We start from the raw sequence: 17,380 nt of genomic DNA on the forward strand, positions 1-17,380 counted from the left end.
CACTCTGGATTCACTCCCACATGAATGAGTGGACTTTAGGGGAGCCTGCATGTAAAATGGTCATGTTTGTCTTCTTCGTCGGCTATTACAGCAGCAGCATCCTTCTCGTCCTCATGACGGCTCACCGTTACATTGCCGTCATGAGACCTCTGTCCAGCATCATGTCCAACAAAGGCTTCTGCAGTGCCCTGGCATCACCAGTCATCTGGGTAGTGAGTCTGATCTTCGCAGTGCCGGCTTTAATCTTCACCAGCGTGCTGCAAAACAACCGCTGTGTAACTGTCCGCTCCATCTGGAACCTATTTGGAATCTACCAGCAAAACTTCTTCTTTTTTCTGAATTCAGTGGTGTTCCTTTTTTGCTATCCTCAGATCATATGCAGGCTGTTGCGTCCCACCGCCCAGAGAAGAAAGAGCAAAACTCTGAAGCTGATTTTCATTCTCATGGTGGTTTTCTTAGTGACCTGGGCGCCGTACAACATAGTCATATTCCTAAAGTCATTCCAGTTTTACCCAAATTCACACGATGCGTCCACGCTCCAAGAAAAATGCAACTTCACAAAACGTCTGGAGTACGCCTTTTACATCAGCCGACTCTTTGCCTTCTCACAGTGCTGTCTCAATCCTGTGTTCTACGTGTTTGTGGGGGTTAAATTCAAAAAGCACTTGAAGAAAATGTTGAAAAGCTGGGGCCGCAAAAGCTCCAGCAACAGCTTACAGGGCAGACACAGCCGACTCACAGTCACCTCAGTAACAAGTGGTGAGGAATCCACAGTGTGAATTATCTCGAGTTTTTCCATGCATGTTACAGAGGGATACATGCATTCAGATCTATTGTTACACTGAACCCTGATCTCAATACTTTTCTGACTATTATTTTTCAAAATTTAGGATTTGGGTCATGCCAGTATTCCTGGTTGCAGATATGATATTTGTAAATGTATTTTTTGTCTGATGCTATTGCAGATGGAAACACCGCTTCTCCGTAGTTGTTAGTATTAGATCATGTTCTGCCTGCAGACTGAATCCCATTGGATCATGATTTAATGCCAAAGCTACTATTTATTTTCTGAATTATTATAGAAATGTATTGGGAAAAAATCTAGTGCTGGTTTTAAAAATTAGATGTTTTTTTTTTGTTTGTTTGTTTTTTTCGTGTATGTCTCCTTCAAATGCATAAATTAAATTAAATCTTGAATCAAGTTGTAATTTTTTTCCCCAGCTATGCTCTATTAAAAACTACTGTATCATGTGTTGTGCATGTATACACAATCAACACTCTGGATGATTTATTTGTGATGCCATCAGTTTGATTGGTTTAATATAACTATATTTTATTCTTATCCTTTTGGGTAACAAGTTCTCACTAAAAAGAGCAAGTCTGTACTTAGTAACAGTAATAAACAAAAACAAAAGTAATGGGAAGTTCATTTTAGAGTGACTCATTATGAAGCAAAAAGAGGAAGTTTAGTTGTTAAAAGAGACACTTCGAGAAGGAACGCCTTTCAATGCCGTTAGTGTGGTTAAAGGATTAAGTGCCATCTCTCTCTCTCTCCTACAAGAAGACTCCTGATAACACCATGAGTGTTGAGGATACAGACTTTAACAATGATTTGGCCATTCTTTGTGACATATCAGACTTGGAATCCATCACTGGCGCCATCTTCATCCTGATCTTCGTGTTCAGTGTCACAGGCAACCTCCTCGTCCTTGCCATTCTTCTGTTTGGTGAGAAGCTCAAAAATATCACCAGTCTGTTTATCCTGAACCTGGCCTGCTCTGACCTGGTCTTCACCCTCACCCTCCCATTCTGGGCCTACTATCAGCTGCACCACTGGGTGTTTGGTGAATATGCATGCAAACTCCTGACTGCCGCCTACATTGTTGGCGTGAACAGCAGTGTCATTTTGCTGACCGCCCTCACCGTGGACCGGTTCGTCACGGTGGTGCTGCAGTGGCCGAACGACCCTTCGAGGAGGAAAAGGTTTGCGGTGGTCTCCTGCACGGCTGCTTGGCTCATCAGTGCTGCAGCATCCGTGAACGATGCTATAACTGTCAAGGTGGAAACTCAGTGGAACAACTTGTCCTCATGCGAAGACACCTCTCCGGAATCTCATGTCAACCTAGGCTATTACCTCCATGTTTCGCTGCTCTTCTTCCTCCCTTTCACCATCATCGTGTTCTGCTACTCTTTCATCCTCAAGACTGTCCTGCAGGCTTCCAAAAGGAGAACCTACTGCACCGTGGTAATGATTTTATGTATTGTTGCAGCCTTCTTCATCTGCTGGGGTCCGTACAACATTTTGCTCATCGTCAAAATTTTTTATAAACCCCAAAGCTGTTACGCAGAGGATACACTGTACGTCGCCTACTCTGTCTGCCGTATCATTGCATACTCGCACTGCTGTATGAATCCGCTGCTGTATATGATTCCAAAGACATCCAGAAAACACATTTGGAGCATTTTGTGCTGCAGGAATTCAAAGAAGAAGGAGAGAGATAATGTTGCTGGACAGAGCACCACTACCATGCACAATGCAGCATTCACAGTCCAAAACTCTACTGTGTTTTTGTGAGATATTCAGTGTTTTGTGTGTTTGTTTGTTTTAAATACATCAGTCAAGCTTCATCAGTCTTATAAATGAAGTTAATCTAAAAATACAACAAAAGGGGAACCGAGTAAAGCTTTTCATGTTTGGAGAAGTTTTACTGCAGAAGAGGTTCTATCAACAGAGAAAGTGGAAGGAGAAACCAAGCTTCAAGTAAAACTAAAAATTCTGTTTTGATATCAAGCCTTTAAAAAAAAAAAAAAGAATCACCTCATTTCCACAGCAGAAGACAAGACAATAACATGATACAAGTGTTTTACAATTTTTTTTGTTTTTCCACTTACTATTTCTAATCAAATTAAATATTGTATTTTAAATTATGGCATCAACTTGTGCACACAAATACGACAAATTCTGCTGAAGGATTTTGTTCTTATGGGCTGCAAAAAGGCTCTTTAAGGCAAAAGAAATAGTGCTCTTTACACATTTTTTGCTCTTGCTTCTTTTGAACCTTTTAATTCTGTCAATGTACTTGAATGGTTGAGTAGTGCGACCCCAATGGCTCCACGGGGGGCCCCAGAGAAGAGAGTACAGGGACCGCTCAGCAGGCCACTGTAACAGCACTCGTATCTGTCTCTGGGGGTAGATTAAGCTTAATTAACTAAACCATCCAGCACGCTTGGATGAATGAGTACAAGTCAAGGGCAGAGCAGTCGCAGGCGTGCTCACACATTCTCTGGCAGCCACTACAGAAGATTTGGTTTGCAATTAGGTGATTTGCTGTGTTTGAAAACACCAAATGATGACCAAAATGATGATCCTTAATTTGATGCAGCCAAAATTAATAATCAATAATGCTGAATTAAAAGTCAAATTCTGTGGCTTTTCTTTTCTTTTTCTGTTTCGGGCCATGTAGGCAACCCTCACCTCGGTCTTGCATACACGTCAAGACAGAAACAATTACATTTGCCTCCTTGGACAAGCTCAGCTGATGAGAAGTGTGCTCAAAATATGCTTTTTGTAAATTAAACAATACGAGACAAGACTGTTTTAACGACATAAACCATTAAAAAAGAAGTACAAAACATTACTTTGCTGCTCTTCTCTCCCCCTCCCCTCCCCTCCTTTCCCTTTCCTTCATTTCCTTCCCCAGATCATTTTCTTAGCAAATGATGTTGTTGTTCCAGTCTGTTTTTAGCCACAAGCTACACAGCTGTTGCTGTTTTCTTGTGTCGTCTCTGTTACTAGCCCTCCCTGGCCTTGGCATTCACGCCCTGCTCCTCTTTTCTCCGGGGCAACACTGCCTCCTCTTTCACTTCGGCATCTCCCCCTTTAATTTCAGTTATCTATAACAATAATTATTCCGGCCATATGTGAATTTAATTGATGTTTTTTTTTCCTTTCTTTTTTTTGCCCAATGCACGCATGCATGTGTATGTGTGTGTGTGTGTGTGTGTGTGTGGGGGGGGGGGGGGGGGGGGGGGGGGGGGGGGGGTTGGTACTAATAAAGTCTTGTTATATGTTAATGTGGACTGTCAGCGTGTCAGCATCGTCATCATGACCAACTGTTTTAGTGAGCAAATACAGATGACTTAATCCTGGAACATCAAATACTGGCGTGGGTGACATTTTGCTAATGCAGCTCATCCTGATTAAATATGTCATGGGAATAAAATGTAAAAAAAATAAAATAAAATGATTAGATACATGGTTTAACACACAATCATAGTTGACATGGATCTATACATGGACGTTGAGGTGCACTTTGACCTTCATTTCACCACTAGAGAGCACACTAGCGCACTAGTTCACCATCACTGAGCCACATCACCTTTTTCCTCTCTATATGCGTAAATAAATCACTGCACTATTCTAAGCACATTCAAAAGTTTTCTCTTGTTATATAGTTATATTCTTTTGATGTACACTCGTCCCACATCATCACCATTATCTTTATATTTTAGGTTCACCCTCCTCCTTCACCTGCTGTTGTCAGATAGAGAAGAACGGAGATTAACTATCACGGCTTAATTAAAAAATCAAACATCTGGATATTCAGACTGGGCCTGCTGTAGAAATGCGGCCGCCTCTTATAAGAGTGGCCATTTGTTGTATCAAGCAGCGCGTCCTGATGTTTTTCTTGCTACATTTTCCCCCCATCTGTCCGATATGAAGTGTATTTTTAACTACTTAGATTCACTTTTCATATCAGATTTAAGGTTCTTTAAGTGGAGAAGAACCTATGTGCAGCATCTAGACTTGGAAATTGCCCGAAAAAGTTACCTGGTTGGGGGGGAAATGTGTGTTTTTATTCAAATATTTTTTCATGCAAAGGTTTAGGCCTCCCTGACAACTTGGTTTTTTAATTTGTCATACCCTAACAATGCCTCTCAGGGTGAAAAAGCACAAGTGTCTCATCCTGCTGTGAAAAAAGATCCTTTCTTGGATGGTCCTGTTCAGAACTGGACCCCCAGACCTAGCTGGCACCGTCTACCCAACACTCCACCCGCTGAGCTAATATCCTACAGACACCTCTTTTTGGCTTAGCCCTCTGTATCCTCAGGCAGCACCAGCTGCCGTCTACCTCCGATCGCACCCCACGCCCTGGATGTGTTGTCCTCTACCTGCTTCATTCCTTCTCCTCCTCCTCCTCTTCCTCCTCATTTCTAGGTGTTCTATCACCCCCATTGTGGCCTCAACTTTCCTAAAGGTGAACAGAAGTGATCCTCAATAGCACGGTGCATGACTAATGGTGGAAACATGTTAAAATCATCGTAGAAATGTCCTTGGGAAGACAAATGAATTTTCAGCAGAATAATTAACTTAATTAACAAATTTGCATGCATATTCATCAGGGCCATTGAAGTCTTTCCAGCTCAGCTTGATGAACGTTGCTGTGTAATAACCAGCTCATTTACATTCTGCCATCCAGCGCCATTTGTGTGGATTACAGAGAAAAGGCAATGTGTGTGTGCGCGCGTGTGCGCGTGTCATGGAGGAGTGTGCTGTATCGATTTGACACACCGTGTTATTGAATTTATACCCTTACACCTTATATGCACACTGATTCCGAGGAAGATTTCATGCATGCCCACATTGGTGCACACATATTTCGCAGGCGACTGTGCCTTACCCCCGTTTCTCCCCTTCTTCCCCGTTCCTTTTCCCTCCCCAAACCCCTTCCCTCTGGTGGGCAGTTCTTGGCACTGATCCTGAGTCGTAAACTCTCGCGGCTCGCCAGACTGTGCAGTGTTAAAAACGTGAGGCCCTCCGCGCAGCCTCCCCATATCTGCAGGGCAATCTTTAAAGTCAGCAAGGTGTGACGGCGCAGACTGGCAGCTTGGCAGCCATGCCCGAGGACACCAACACTCTGTCAGCCGTGAACGGGTACCGTCGCATGCACTCGCCTAACTAATACGCTCGCCGTACATGTGCCTTTCTCATGCCTCATCTGTGCCAGTCAAAGACAAAGGAATTCATTATTTATATATAAAAAATCATATGGTGTTGTTTTGTGATTTAACAGGATAGAGTTAATTGGGAATTTCACACATGCTAAGGTAACTAAGGGCGAGATGATCCAAATGAATTAGAATAGGTTAATTACACTCTTTTGCTGCATGTGACCTTGATGCGGCTGCACAGGGAAAAGGTGTTTTATTTGGATCAAATTTCTCAGAAAACTACACTGTCAACAAAACGAGAGAATGGTAACTTTTCAATAATGCTTTTACAAAGGAAAAGTGGAAAAATATGCCCTATGATTGTCACACATCTCACCAACATATCAATTTTATTTAGTTAAAAAAAAAAGAAAAAAATGCCCAGAAATCGCATTTGCGCCTTTACTATAAGCCGGCAGTGTCCTGCGATCTTGCAGGAGCAATTATCACATTCGTTCATTACATTTTTTAAAAGCTGCATCACCTGACATGTAAGAAAAAAAGTTGTGATATGCCACGTACCTAACTCCCTTTGCCTCTGTGATACTTTCTCCTACGCGTTTCGCTGCCAACATATGTTTGACACTTGAAGCTGCTATCATAGCTGGAAGTGTGAAAGAGAATAGTTGCAGTAATATGCTGTTCTTGAGTGTTGTGATGGGGGAAGATGATTTTCAGACACAGACCTGGCGTTTTTTCCAAGGCTTGTGTGTGTTTGACTGTAAACATAAGTGAAAATTGTGATTGAAAGTCACAATTGAAATTGAAAATTGAAATATATATATATAAAATCTTTTTCAGCCTCTTTACTGTGTTTCTGACGCTTCCACTGAAACGGGACAAATACAAACCCACGACTGAACTATACAACTGAACTTCAAAACAGGGCTCATCTAAACCAAAATGTGTCACGCCGATGGGGGAACATTTACAGAACCACAGCCACGATTTTATGATTCATAAGAAATATTCACTCTTGGAACATGAAAGCAGTTGATGGAAACAGCCAGATCCCCCACTGAAGACCCGTGTTGTTGTTTCTCTTCATGTTTGTTCCTACATCTGATCTCTGACTGCGCCTCTCGTACAGCCAGAGATATGGATGATAAAGGCGATCTGGCATTTATATATAGAAGAGAAATGTGGCTATAACACAAGCGTAAGGGCGTGTTTTTTTTGGCACGAGCAGAGTCTATCAGAAAACTAACTTGTATCTCCTTTGTGTCCCTTCTGAGGCAGAGGGGCCCGCGTTTGACGCCGGTGCTGTTTGATGGTGCAATTGATGAGAAAGTTCTGAAGAAAGTCCCAAAGCCTCAGAGGAATTTGATTACCTCCATCCATTATCTGCACAGTGAGCAATCGTGAGGCTCGCCATCTGTCATCCGTTTCATTTGCATCGTCAACACCTGCCCTGCCTGTTTATGCCTTCACGTTTTTTAGAAGCTGTCTATTATGGCGAGAGGGTGGTGGTTTGGGAGGAGGGTGACTTTTCCTTCTAAATGCATTAATTCCACAAGTTCAAAGAACATATTGAGTGGCAACCACTGGGTTGATGTCTAATAGCATTTGGAAACACACCTTTTACTGCAGCAGGTTGGAGGAAAAAAATTCAAGCACTATACTAAGGTAAACACACTTTTACTAGATAGGTAGGTAGGTAGGTAGGTAGGTAGGTAGGTAGGTAGGTAGGTAGGTAGGTAGATAGATAGATAGATAGATAGATAGATAGATAGATAGATAGATAGATAGATAGATAGATAGATAGATAGATAGATAGATAGATAGATAGATTATTACAAGAACACTGTGCTGCATACATTCACTCTCCTCCCTCCCTCCATCCTCCCCCATCCATCCACCCCATCTCCCATATCCCCAGGTGGTGCCGACGGCTGCGGGGCCCATTAGCGTCAGAATTCTTGCCTCCAGCAGGCCATGCGTGTCCCGAGTGACACATTTTTGGACCTACACCAAGAATCCAACCCTCACCAGACAGCTCACTTTCCCTAGTGTGTGTGTGTTTGCGTGTGTGTGTGTGTGTTTGCGTGTGTGTGTGTGTGTGTGTGTGCGTGTGCGTGCATGCATGCGTGTGTGTGTCAGGGAGAGAGGGGTCTTGTGAACGCAGCATGGGTCCCACAGCAAATGCTTGAAAGGCAGTATGGGACAGATTGGTGATGGCACAGAATTGCCCAGAATAATAAAAAGAAACACAAAGATATTTTACATAAAAAGATCATACGTCAACGGGACGACGCTCCTGCCAGTTGGGACATTTGTTACAGTCATAACCTCCCACAAAAATCCTCCTGTCATGTCTCAGTGCTGCGTAAATTGTGGAAAAGTCTCCCCGCGCGCGATAAATTAATTGGATTTTGCTGATGCGTGTTGTTGTTCCTTGATAATCTTTGCCAGCTGAGGCTTGTGTACCCAATTTCCTCGCCCGCTCGTGGAAAAACTACTTCAAACTGAGACTTTCAGATTGAGCTCCAGCGTTCCTTGCGCGCAAGGTGTCGCTCCAGTTTACCTGATCTGAATATATACCCGTATTTGAGGGTCAGTGAAAAGTCTTATCAGTGGTGATTATGATCCAATACGTTATGAGTTAAGAAAGAGCAGCAAATCTCACTACAGCTATTATGAATGGATTCTTTCTTCATACTAATAGATAGTTAATTATGAACCTAATGACTCCTCACAAAGCGCTATATAATTAGTCTAGATGAGCCGAGAAAGTTCCTACTTGTTCTTACATGTTTAATGTTGGCGATCTCTCATTTCAAAATGGGAATGCTGGGCGAGGGTGGTAAAACATTAGTGTCAGCGCTGCGGCAGAGAGATCTATCCATGGATCCATGCATCAGTGTGGCCTGTGTGTAATAATAAGAAGAACAGGATGGATTGGAATCTATTAACTACATGCTGTTTTCCTTCTAATTTTATAAAGATACAAAATGAAGTGCTGAAATGAATCTTGTCTCGAGGGTGTGACAAAAATATGGACATAAACAAATGAGTCACATAGTAGAAGCGGAGCAGAGAGCACCACACGGTGTTCATCGGTGAAACCCTTCAAATAGAAAAACTCTGCTGGCCATTATATTGTGAAAGAAATGGTTGTTTTTTTATCTGAAGCTTTTTAGTTTCTCATATCCTTGAGTGCTTCTTTGATGTATATGACCATCTTCACAAAACCATATGGTGTTTTGTAACGTACCCTGACAAACAACATGTCTGATGTGAGTAGTGTGATTCAACTGTTGTTGAGAAGGAACCTACATGGTGGAGCTCAAGAGTCTAACTCCTGGATCCAACCCTGACAGATACAATTAGGTATGGCTATTTTAGCAAATGTTGTACTGACCATTAACATCTGATAAACAAGCTGAGGTCCACCTGTAGGTGAGAGGCAGTGATGAAGTAGAGCTAAATCAAGCCAGATTAAGATCCTAGACGTATAACTTCTGCGAACTGGACTGCATCATCCCTTACAGGGTCATGGGGAGGGTGCTAGAGCCTATCCCAGCTGCATAAGGTAGAGTATGCCCCTGAATGAGTCGCCATCTCATCCAGGGCCCAATGTGAACATTTAGGTGTTCGCTACCCTGCCCGAAATGAGGCTCAAACAAGTAATTGACCATAAATCTAATTTTGATCGGGTACACCTTAATCTGGCGGGATTTACATCATTATGAGTCTTATTACATTCTGATAATTAGCACATTGCCATATTGACTCACATTGAAAGCGCTTGTGGCGATATGACAAGTGTCAGCCCATAAGACCAACTAAATCAGGCTGAAATGGTGTGGAACCCGGTCCAATGATGGTCTTGATTCAGCAAGATATTCCCTTCGGCCAACTGGTATCCCTGGAATACCACTTTCCTGAGTGAAAACAGTTGTCTCCCTGGTAGGAGGGAAATCTATCTATCTATCTATCTGTCCGTCCATCCATCCATCCATCCATCCATCCATCCATCCATCCATCCATCCATCCATCCATCCATCCATCCATCCATCCATCCATCCATCCATCCATCCATCCATCCATCCATCCATCCATCCATCCATCCATCCATCCATCTATCTATCTATCTATCTATCTATCTATCTATCTATCTATCTATCTATCTATCTATCTATCTATCTATCTATCTATCTATCTATCTATCTATCTATCTATCTATCTATGCAGTACCATACCTACCAGATGCTCTTGTTTGCAGTCAAAATAATCTCAACCTCTTCACCCAGTAGCACGTGTTTGTGAATGTGCCCTGAAATAGGGTGTTGCTGGGGTGTCAGCAGATCGCACCCCTGTATCCTTCCTCACCTGACCCAAAACCCACCCCCCGCACACGCTTCCCGTCACACGCACTCAGAATACCCATAGTCAAAGGGCACAAACCACAAAGGTGATGTAGCGACAGATGCTCCCGTCACATACTTAGCATATCTCCACCTCCAGAATAGTTCATCTGCAGGAGGCAGTCTGTTCTCTTTCGGCGCCACTATTCATCACTCGTTATTTCCAACTCCCAGGTGGGGGGGATCTTTCACCGCAAAACCGCAACCAATATTTTTCCAATCTCACCAAATATTGTAATTAATACCTCTCCTCTCTCCTTCAGGGCCGATGTATCCCCCTCACCCACCCCACTCCCGCCCCAACCCTTTGGTGCCAAGTTCACCAATAGAGAGAAAGTACTTCCTGTGAGAGGCCAGGCTGGCTGCCAGCAGGACTGATCCACCAATCTGACATGTTAATGAGATCCTGGCCCAGGGTACCAGGGTGTCAGTCCTCCTCTGCAGCAGCATCAGCCCTGGCCTGACCAGCATACACACAGAAATAAATATATATGTACCATATATATGCGTGCACAAATGAATCAGAGCCACACACAGGCGGTTTGAGATGGGGGGGGGGGGGGGGGGGGGGGGGGGGGGGTTCAGCTCCTTAAATCTGTCTAATTAAAACACAAATCCCTGCACTCCCCTCACCCACCAACCAAATCCTCTTTTCCCACATACACACACCATCACACCCCCACCCTGCCCCAGCCCCTCTGCCACCACCCTTGATTCCGCAGGAGAAATGATTATTAGGAATTTAATGGGGGAACGTTTCCCATCCCACACCATCTGGGGCCTGGGAATGGCGCAAAAACCCAGGATGCCTGCCGACGTGTTGGAGAGTGCCATTTTCATTTTTCTTGACTCCGGGTTTTCAGACAGGAAAAGGCTCCTAATTACAATAAATTAGCATATTAGAAAATAATACAATACACTTTCCAGAGGTGTAGATCTGGGAAACTTTTCGCTCAACTTGCATGAGGGTCGCTGGCATTCTGCAACTTGTCCCTATAGAAGCGTCGTGTTTGTTTTGTGCTAATTATGACACCTCGGCTCATTGCAAATTCACCTCTATACGATATATATCCCCCATTTCTGTCCTTCACCTCCCACACAGAGCTGGTCCATATGCTTCCTCTGTCTCCCTGCGTCTTCCACAGTCCCCTACCCTGCCAAACCCCCTAACCACCACAACCACCACCCCCTTCCCTCCGCACAGTGTAATGAGCTGCAGGGATGCAGGGGTACATGTACCAGATTGACCTGGTGCTAAACTGTGGCACGCCACCCATGCTGACCCTACGGGAGTTAAATAATGCCACTCCACCACCCCTCTCACAACCACCCCCCATCCCACACACACGCACACACATACTCTCCTCGACTTGCCTCTCATGAACACACACATGTACAGACTCCAAGCTGAAGTCAGCGAAGGAGATAAATGAGGCCTGGTGGTGAAGGGCAGTGGAGCTAAAGAGGTGATTTTTAGGGTCTCATGGGGATCTCTGGTAACCAGGTTTGGAGTGTTTCTAAGAGGAGGAGGAGGAGAGAGGGAGTAAGGGTAGAAAACTAATTTGTGATTTGTATTATTTTCAACACTGAGCTTTTTAAAATAAATAAATAAATAAATAAATTCTGCTCACCCACCGAATGTCCCACATCATTTTGACCTGCTAAAAATGATATATTTCTACCTTAAAAGACTGCTGGATCAAAATACACCAGAAGCCAGGGCATAAATGTCTCAAAAACAATACATTTTTAAAAACTTTTTAAATGTCCGGGTTTTTTTTTTTCATAAGCGGGCTTATTTAAGGTTTGTGCCAGTCACCTATTCTCCTCTTCATATATCATTTTGATAAACAGAAAATTTTAGAATTTATTTTTTCGTTGTTTGACCATTGCAAAGAGATCACTTTTACTTTTTGATGTTAAAAGCAACGCGAGTAACTAACGCCTGGTTGTGCTGCGGAAACTATGGGATTCAATTAAAACAATATATTCTAAGGTCGACCTTTAGGATAAAGTGTGTTTGCAGCTAAGCCTCAGGTCTAACAAAATAATATTTAGGGGACTTTCATAGAATTATAGATTTCAAAAGCAATAAAATAAATATTTTCATCGATGATAAACATAATTACTTTCCCTTTTCTCTTTTGATCGCGCGATTCTTCTTTTAAACTCCGTTTTAGAGGACCAATTCTAAAGTTGCCAGAATGTCAAATCAATTTTATTTTCGTTTCTTTGGAGCGCGACCAGCTTCTGCAGGCGCTGCGTCCCTGCGGGTCTTTCTCCCCAAACTGGGAGGACTGGGATCAGATGCGCATTCGGCTGCCATCCAACACCTTGTGGGCATTTTTGTCACAAATCAGCCCTGTGAGTGATTGGATTGACGTCCGCGATCGTAAGCCAGAAAAAAAGAGCCATATGTAGAGTTTCAGCTCGATCACATTATATAAAGATTCGCGCTTAGCACTTTAACTGATAAAAAAAAGAAAAAAGGATTTTAAAAACGTGAAAGTTGAGTTGATTCTGATACGCCTCGGCTGCTTTTCCAATCCAAACCTCAAAGAAGGAGTCCATGTCTGACATTAAAATATAATAATGAATGAACAACGTTACGAACTTGTAATTTATTTGTGTGTATTTTTTGTGCATTTTATTTTTCTGACAGTCAGTATTGTCAAATTGGTCATCTTCGTGCTGGCCATCATTTTCACATGAAAGCTGAGAATCTGTGCGACAACGTAAAAGCCTCGAACAGCATCTTTGTTTTATAACGACAAAACACATCACAAAAACATGAACACGTGACTTCACCAAGAGTTCGATCCATAATTTCTGGTCTGTGTGAGAGAGGGGTGTGTGGAGGGGGGTGGGGGGTGAGACCATGGTGGTAAAAACAAAACAAAAATGAAGTATATTCCAATGTTCGATCATCATTTTGGACAACTTACACAAGCAACAGAATCGATGAGCGCAGCCACCAACATTGGAGCGTCGCAGCCGCTATTCAGCGGGAACAGACGAGTGTAGAAAGTACACAGCGCTGTTCCCAAACTTCTGTTGCATATGTATGGTCAGCATCTCTGTTTTTAAGGCAGGTTTTCGTTCACTTCACACAGAGCGAGTCCGTCTCCCCTCGACCCTCAGCTGCATATACAAGGCAACATAAACCGACTTTAGCAGTTTGAAAATTCATATAAAATGCTGTTGGATTTTACAATAGGTGTACAATATAATATCCACATTCCAGTTGACAGACTTCTTAAATTAGCTTAAATAAATAAATAAATACGATCATCATTTACATACACCTGATCACATCGATTTACTCCAAACACCAAGTGCATCTACTCTGCCTCTGCGCATTTAGGACCGAATTAGACCACTCGTCCCCCAGATATAACACATGCACGCTTCAGCTGTGATCGTGTGATTTAGATATTAGATTATCCGAAACGGCCCGCTGAATGTGTCATTTAATAAATAAAGATTGCATTCGGCTGTCTTGCATAGATCGATTGACCTTTATTGCTGACAATTTCGAGATCTGTCCCTGCCAATACCTTCCTGCAACAGGGTTCCTTTCTTCTTTATTTAGCTGATTTTTATTATTTTTATGCGAAATCATGAGACGAATGTGTTGTAGCCCTGATTAATTAAAGACGTCCAATTACTTGTCCGTTCTGGGTTATCCATATCATGGCGGACATCCGCTGTTCTGCCTCTGAAATTGTAAACAGTCGGTGAGATTTGTTTTTAGAATTATGGAGACAAATGAGCTGCACTAAATCTGAGGCTAAATCTAACTTTTCGTCACATAAATTCGAACATCGGTCGTCTTTCTTTTACTGCATATCACCGATTTAAATTCAGCGGGACAAGAATTGAGCAAAAATGGAAATACTTAATCAGTTTCGCAGAATTTTAACTGTCAAAGAAACATAAATAAATAAGACTTGACATTAAACACATAATAAATCAGCGATTTTTTGTTTTTGTTTTTTTTGCAGCGCATCAGCGTATCTGCTGTCCATTTTGTTCTCCTGTCAACCTCTGCAAGAACAAATTGCCTCTTTTCTAAACTTGTTAAACTAGTTAAACTTTGTACAGGTGATTAATTGTGGAATGCGCCGTTAACCTCCCCTTGCGGTTGGAAGGACTGGCCGCGGACGTGCAGATCATAAGGGAAACGGGCCTCTGGGGAGACTCTGTACATGGAGTTGTGCGCAAGAGCCGTGCGCCCCGGCGCGCCACAGTAACGCATGTTGTAGTGACCACTTTTGGAGTACTCTGGATCATCGTGTTTTAAGGAAAAAATTCCGTTAAAGTTCATTGGGGGGCTCAGCTGGCCGTCAAAATGAGGGCTCCCGCCCTCCGGGGATGGGTTCTCGTAGTAGGGCTCGTACACGCCGCCGTAGCTGTAGTGCCTGAATGACTTGGCGCCGCTGTCCAAACCGCTCCCGCTGTGACCTGGGGGTGTGTTCATGTCTGAGCCAGGGTACGAGTATATGGCTTCGTAGGGCGATCGGCCAGAGAACATGACCTCTCCGTTGTGATCTGTGAGGAAATTTCTGGCGTTCAGCTGCAAACACCCGGCCACCAAATTGGTTGTTGGCTGCGATAATCCTTTGCACAAAGTCTGGACGAAGGTTAGCAGGTCCGGTCTTTTCCCCGCGCTCAAAGTCTCTGTGAGGGCCCAGATGTAATTTTTAGCCAGTCTTAGAGTTTCGATCTTGGATAGTTTTTGAGTTTTTGAGTAGCACGGCACAACTTTTCGGAGGCTCTCCAGCGCTGCGTTCAACCCGTGCATCCGGTTCCGCTCCCGGGCGTTGGCTTCCTGGCGCCGGACCCTGGATCTGTCCATCGGCTCCCTGGCGTGCTTCTTTTTCCGGGGCCCTCTTTTCTTTGGAAGGCCGTCGTCGTCGGGATCGTCCTCCCTGTCGTCCTCATCCCTGTCGGAGATGTCATCGTCGGCCTCCCGCATGGCTGAGTGCGACCTGTCCGGGTTGTGCTGTCGCTCCTGCTCCAGGCTCTCGGGCAAGCTGTCGCGGGAATAGCTGGCACCAAACCGCGCCTCGCACATCGCATGAGATTCCTCGAATGGCAATGTCAACATCTCTCCTGTGGAAACAAAGAAGAATTTATGGGAACGGAGCCCCACCAGCACCTTGCGTTCAGTTAATTGCCTTGTGAACGGGTCGTTCCCAGAGGAAGAGGAGCAAATTGTTATGCAGGGGCGGCGACACAGTTTTTGCAAAACCAAACTCAGTTACAAAATAATCATTAAACATAAACCCAAAATCAGACGCGGGGATACTCACCTCCTGTCAGAATGCAGTGCGCATTTTCTCAAGTATCTTCTCTGAATCTGCAGCTTCTTCTGTTCTGTGTCCCGCTCTCTTCTTCTTCTTCTCTCTTTCTCTCTCTCTCCACACACACGCTCCCTTCTCCCTCTCTTTGAGGAATGACACTCATGCCAGTAGCGGGTACCGATGCCATCTGCCGCTGACGTCTTGTGGCAGCCGGGACCACGTGTTCGGCGTCCCACGGGACCTCCGCGCCGCACCGATCATCTGGCAGCTCCTGTAATGGGCACCAGGAGGCCCGCGTTTACCGTCAGAAACACTGAGCAGAGAGGGATAATAACTAATATCCGCCTTTCCTGTTGTAAGAGAGACAAATGAAGGTGTTTCATGTCAGAGAAGCGAGTGTCGTGCGGGACAACCGCAACAGGTTAAACGGCGTCACGTGCGACTCAGGAATTAAAGGGACATTTCACTAGAATATTAAAAGCCTTAACAACGCTCACCACCATCAAAATAACGACTTGTCTTATTTGTTCTTTGCGTTTCATTCAAATAAGGCTCAAGTTGTAGCCTACAATGATCAGCACATGAGGAGGGTTACTGTAGTGACCTTTTACTTTCTGGATTTGGACTGACACAAGCGAGGCGCTCTTGGCTTGCGTCACGACCCTCACAGACGAGGCAAATGCTTGAGAAGCAGGAGCTCGAACTGCATATTTTTTATGCTTCATGAATTCAATCCAATCCTTCATTCCCGTCTCGTCATGAAAATTCATTGTAATTACGCGTAAATGCGCATCCACTCTAATTTTGAAAAAGCCACGATCTTCTAAGCCCATCATTGGGTTGCGCATCATCAAACATTTATTTATTTCGTTGACAGTAGTTAACATCTAAGTATGCGCGGAAAACAGAAATGGAACTTTTATCACATCTTGTGCGAAGAAAAATTGTGTTTTGTTCGTTTGTTAACGGAGTCAATGAGGAACACCAAAACCACTGAGTATGTTCGATCGGGATGATGATGAGAATGATGAAGAACTCTCAGAGTCAGGTTTAAGGATGTCAGATTTAAAAACAAGCGAAAAGGCACTGTTCAACGCTGTCCTCGATTATTTGGTTTTAAGAGAAAATCACAGCATCCACACAACAAACTGGGTTTGTTGAGTGACATAATGTTGGAAAGTCTGCAAAGGAATTCCAGCAGGCCTCTCACGTGCAGTGTGTGTGTGTGTGTGTGTGTGTGTGTGTGTGTGTGTGTGTGTGTGTGCGTGCGTGTGTAAATACCAGAGGAGTGTGTTTTGTGTTGGTACCTCAGGACCGCGGACATTAAGTACACCCTGTGGAAATGGCCCAGTGGCACACTGCCAGCTCCACAGTGGGGCACAGCTGGCACTCGATATGGCTATATGCACTCCTCAGTTATGTGGAACGCGCGCACACTCACACACACGCACACACACGGGTCTCACACACAGACACTTGCCTGCGAATGACCTTGTTGCAAGGAGAATCAATTAAAGAGATTTATCAATCTGTCTTTATTGGCTATTGTGGAAAACATCGATCAGCGACAATGAAAAGGTGAGTCGTCCCCGGGTCTGACTGAGCCGGCGTGGACCCTCCGAGGTGCGTGAGAGACGGTCACATGCGGGGGGTGGGGGGTGAGAGTGTGCGTGAGACATGGCCCTTAAAAAGCGGGTGACACAGCATCCAAAACCG

General features: G+C 44.0%; 3 protein-coding genes across 3 annotated transcripts in view; 2 read left to right on the forward strand and 1 right to left on the reverse strand.

The window, feature by feature from the left end:
* The window catches only part of LOC101077892 (chemokine XC receptor 1-like), a 1,807-nt gene extending 606 nt beyond the window's left edge, over nucleotides 1-1,201 (forward strand). The window contains exon 2 of the mRNA XM_029831441.1: nucleotides 1-1,201. This exon is cut by the window's left edge and continues 305 nt beyond it. Coding sequence (XP_029687301.1) covers nucleotides 1-779 — 779 coding nt within the window. The 3' untranslated portion in view covers nucleotides 780-1,201.
* Nucleotides 1,202-1,494: 293 nt separating this feature from the next.
* LOC101077667 (chemokine XC receptor 1-like) lies at nucleotides 1,495-3,602 on the forward strand. Its single transcript, XM_011616293.2, has one exon. It carries the CDS (start codon nucleotides 1,580-1,582, stop codon nucleotides 2,573-2,575), a length of 996 nt encoding a protein of 331 aa, XP_011614595.1. The 5' UTR covers nucleotides 1,495-1,579; the 3' UTR covers nucleotides 2,576-3,602.
* Nucleotides 3,603-12,970: 9,368 nt separating this feature from the next.
* On the reverse strand, nucleotides 12,971-16,003 carry neurod6b (neuronal differentiation 6b). The gene is made up of 2 exons (XM_029831604.1): nucleotides 15,674-16,003; nucleotides 12,971-15,473 (listed from the first exon to the last, which is right to left on the reverse strand). The coding sequence occupies exon 2, from the start codon at nucleotides 15,466-15,468 to the stop codon at nucleotides 14,467-14,469; it is 1,002 nt and encodes a 333-aa protein (XP_029687464.1). The 5' UTR covers nucleotides 15,469-15,473; nucleotides 15,674-16,003; the 3' UTR covers nucleotides 12,971-14,466.
* Nucleotides 16,004-17,380: the final 1,377 nt, after the last annotated feature.

The sequence above is a fragment of the Takifugu rubripes genome, chromosome 22, assembly GCF_901000725.2.
Source record: "Takifugu rubripes chromosome 22, fTakRub1.2, whole genome shotgun sequence".
Taxonomy (NCBI): domain Eukaryota; kingdom Metazoa; phylum Chordata; class Actinopteri; order Tetraodontiformes; family Tetraodontidae; genus Takifugu; species Takifugu rubripes.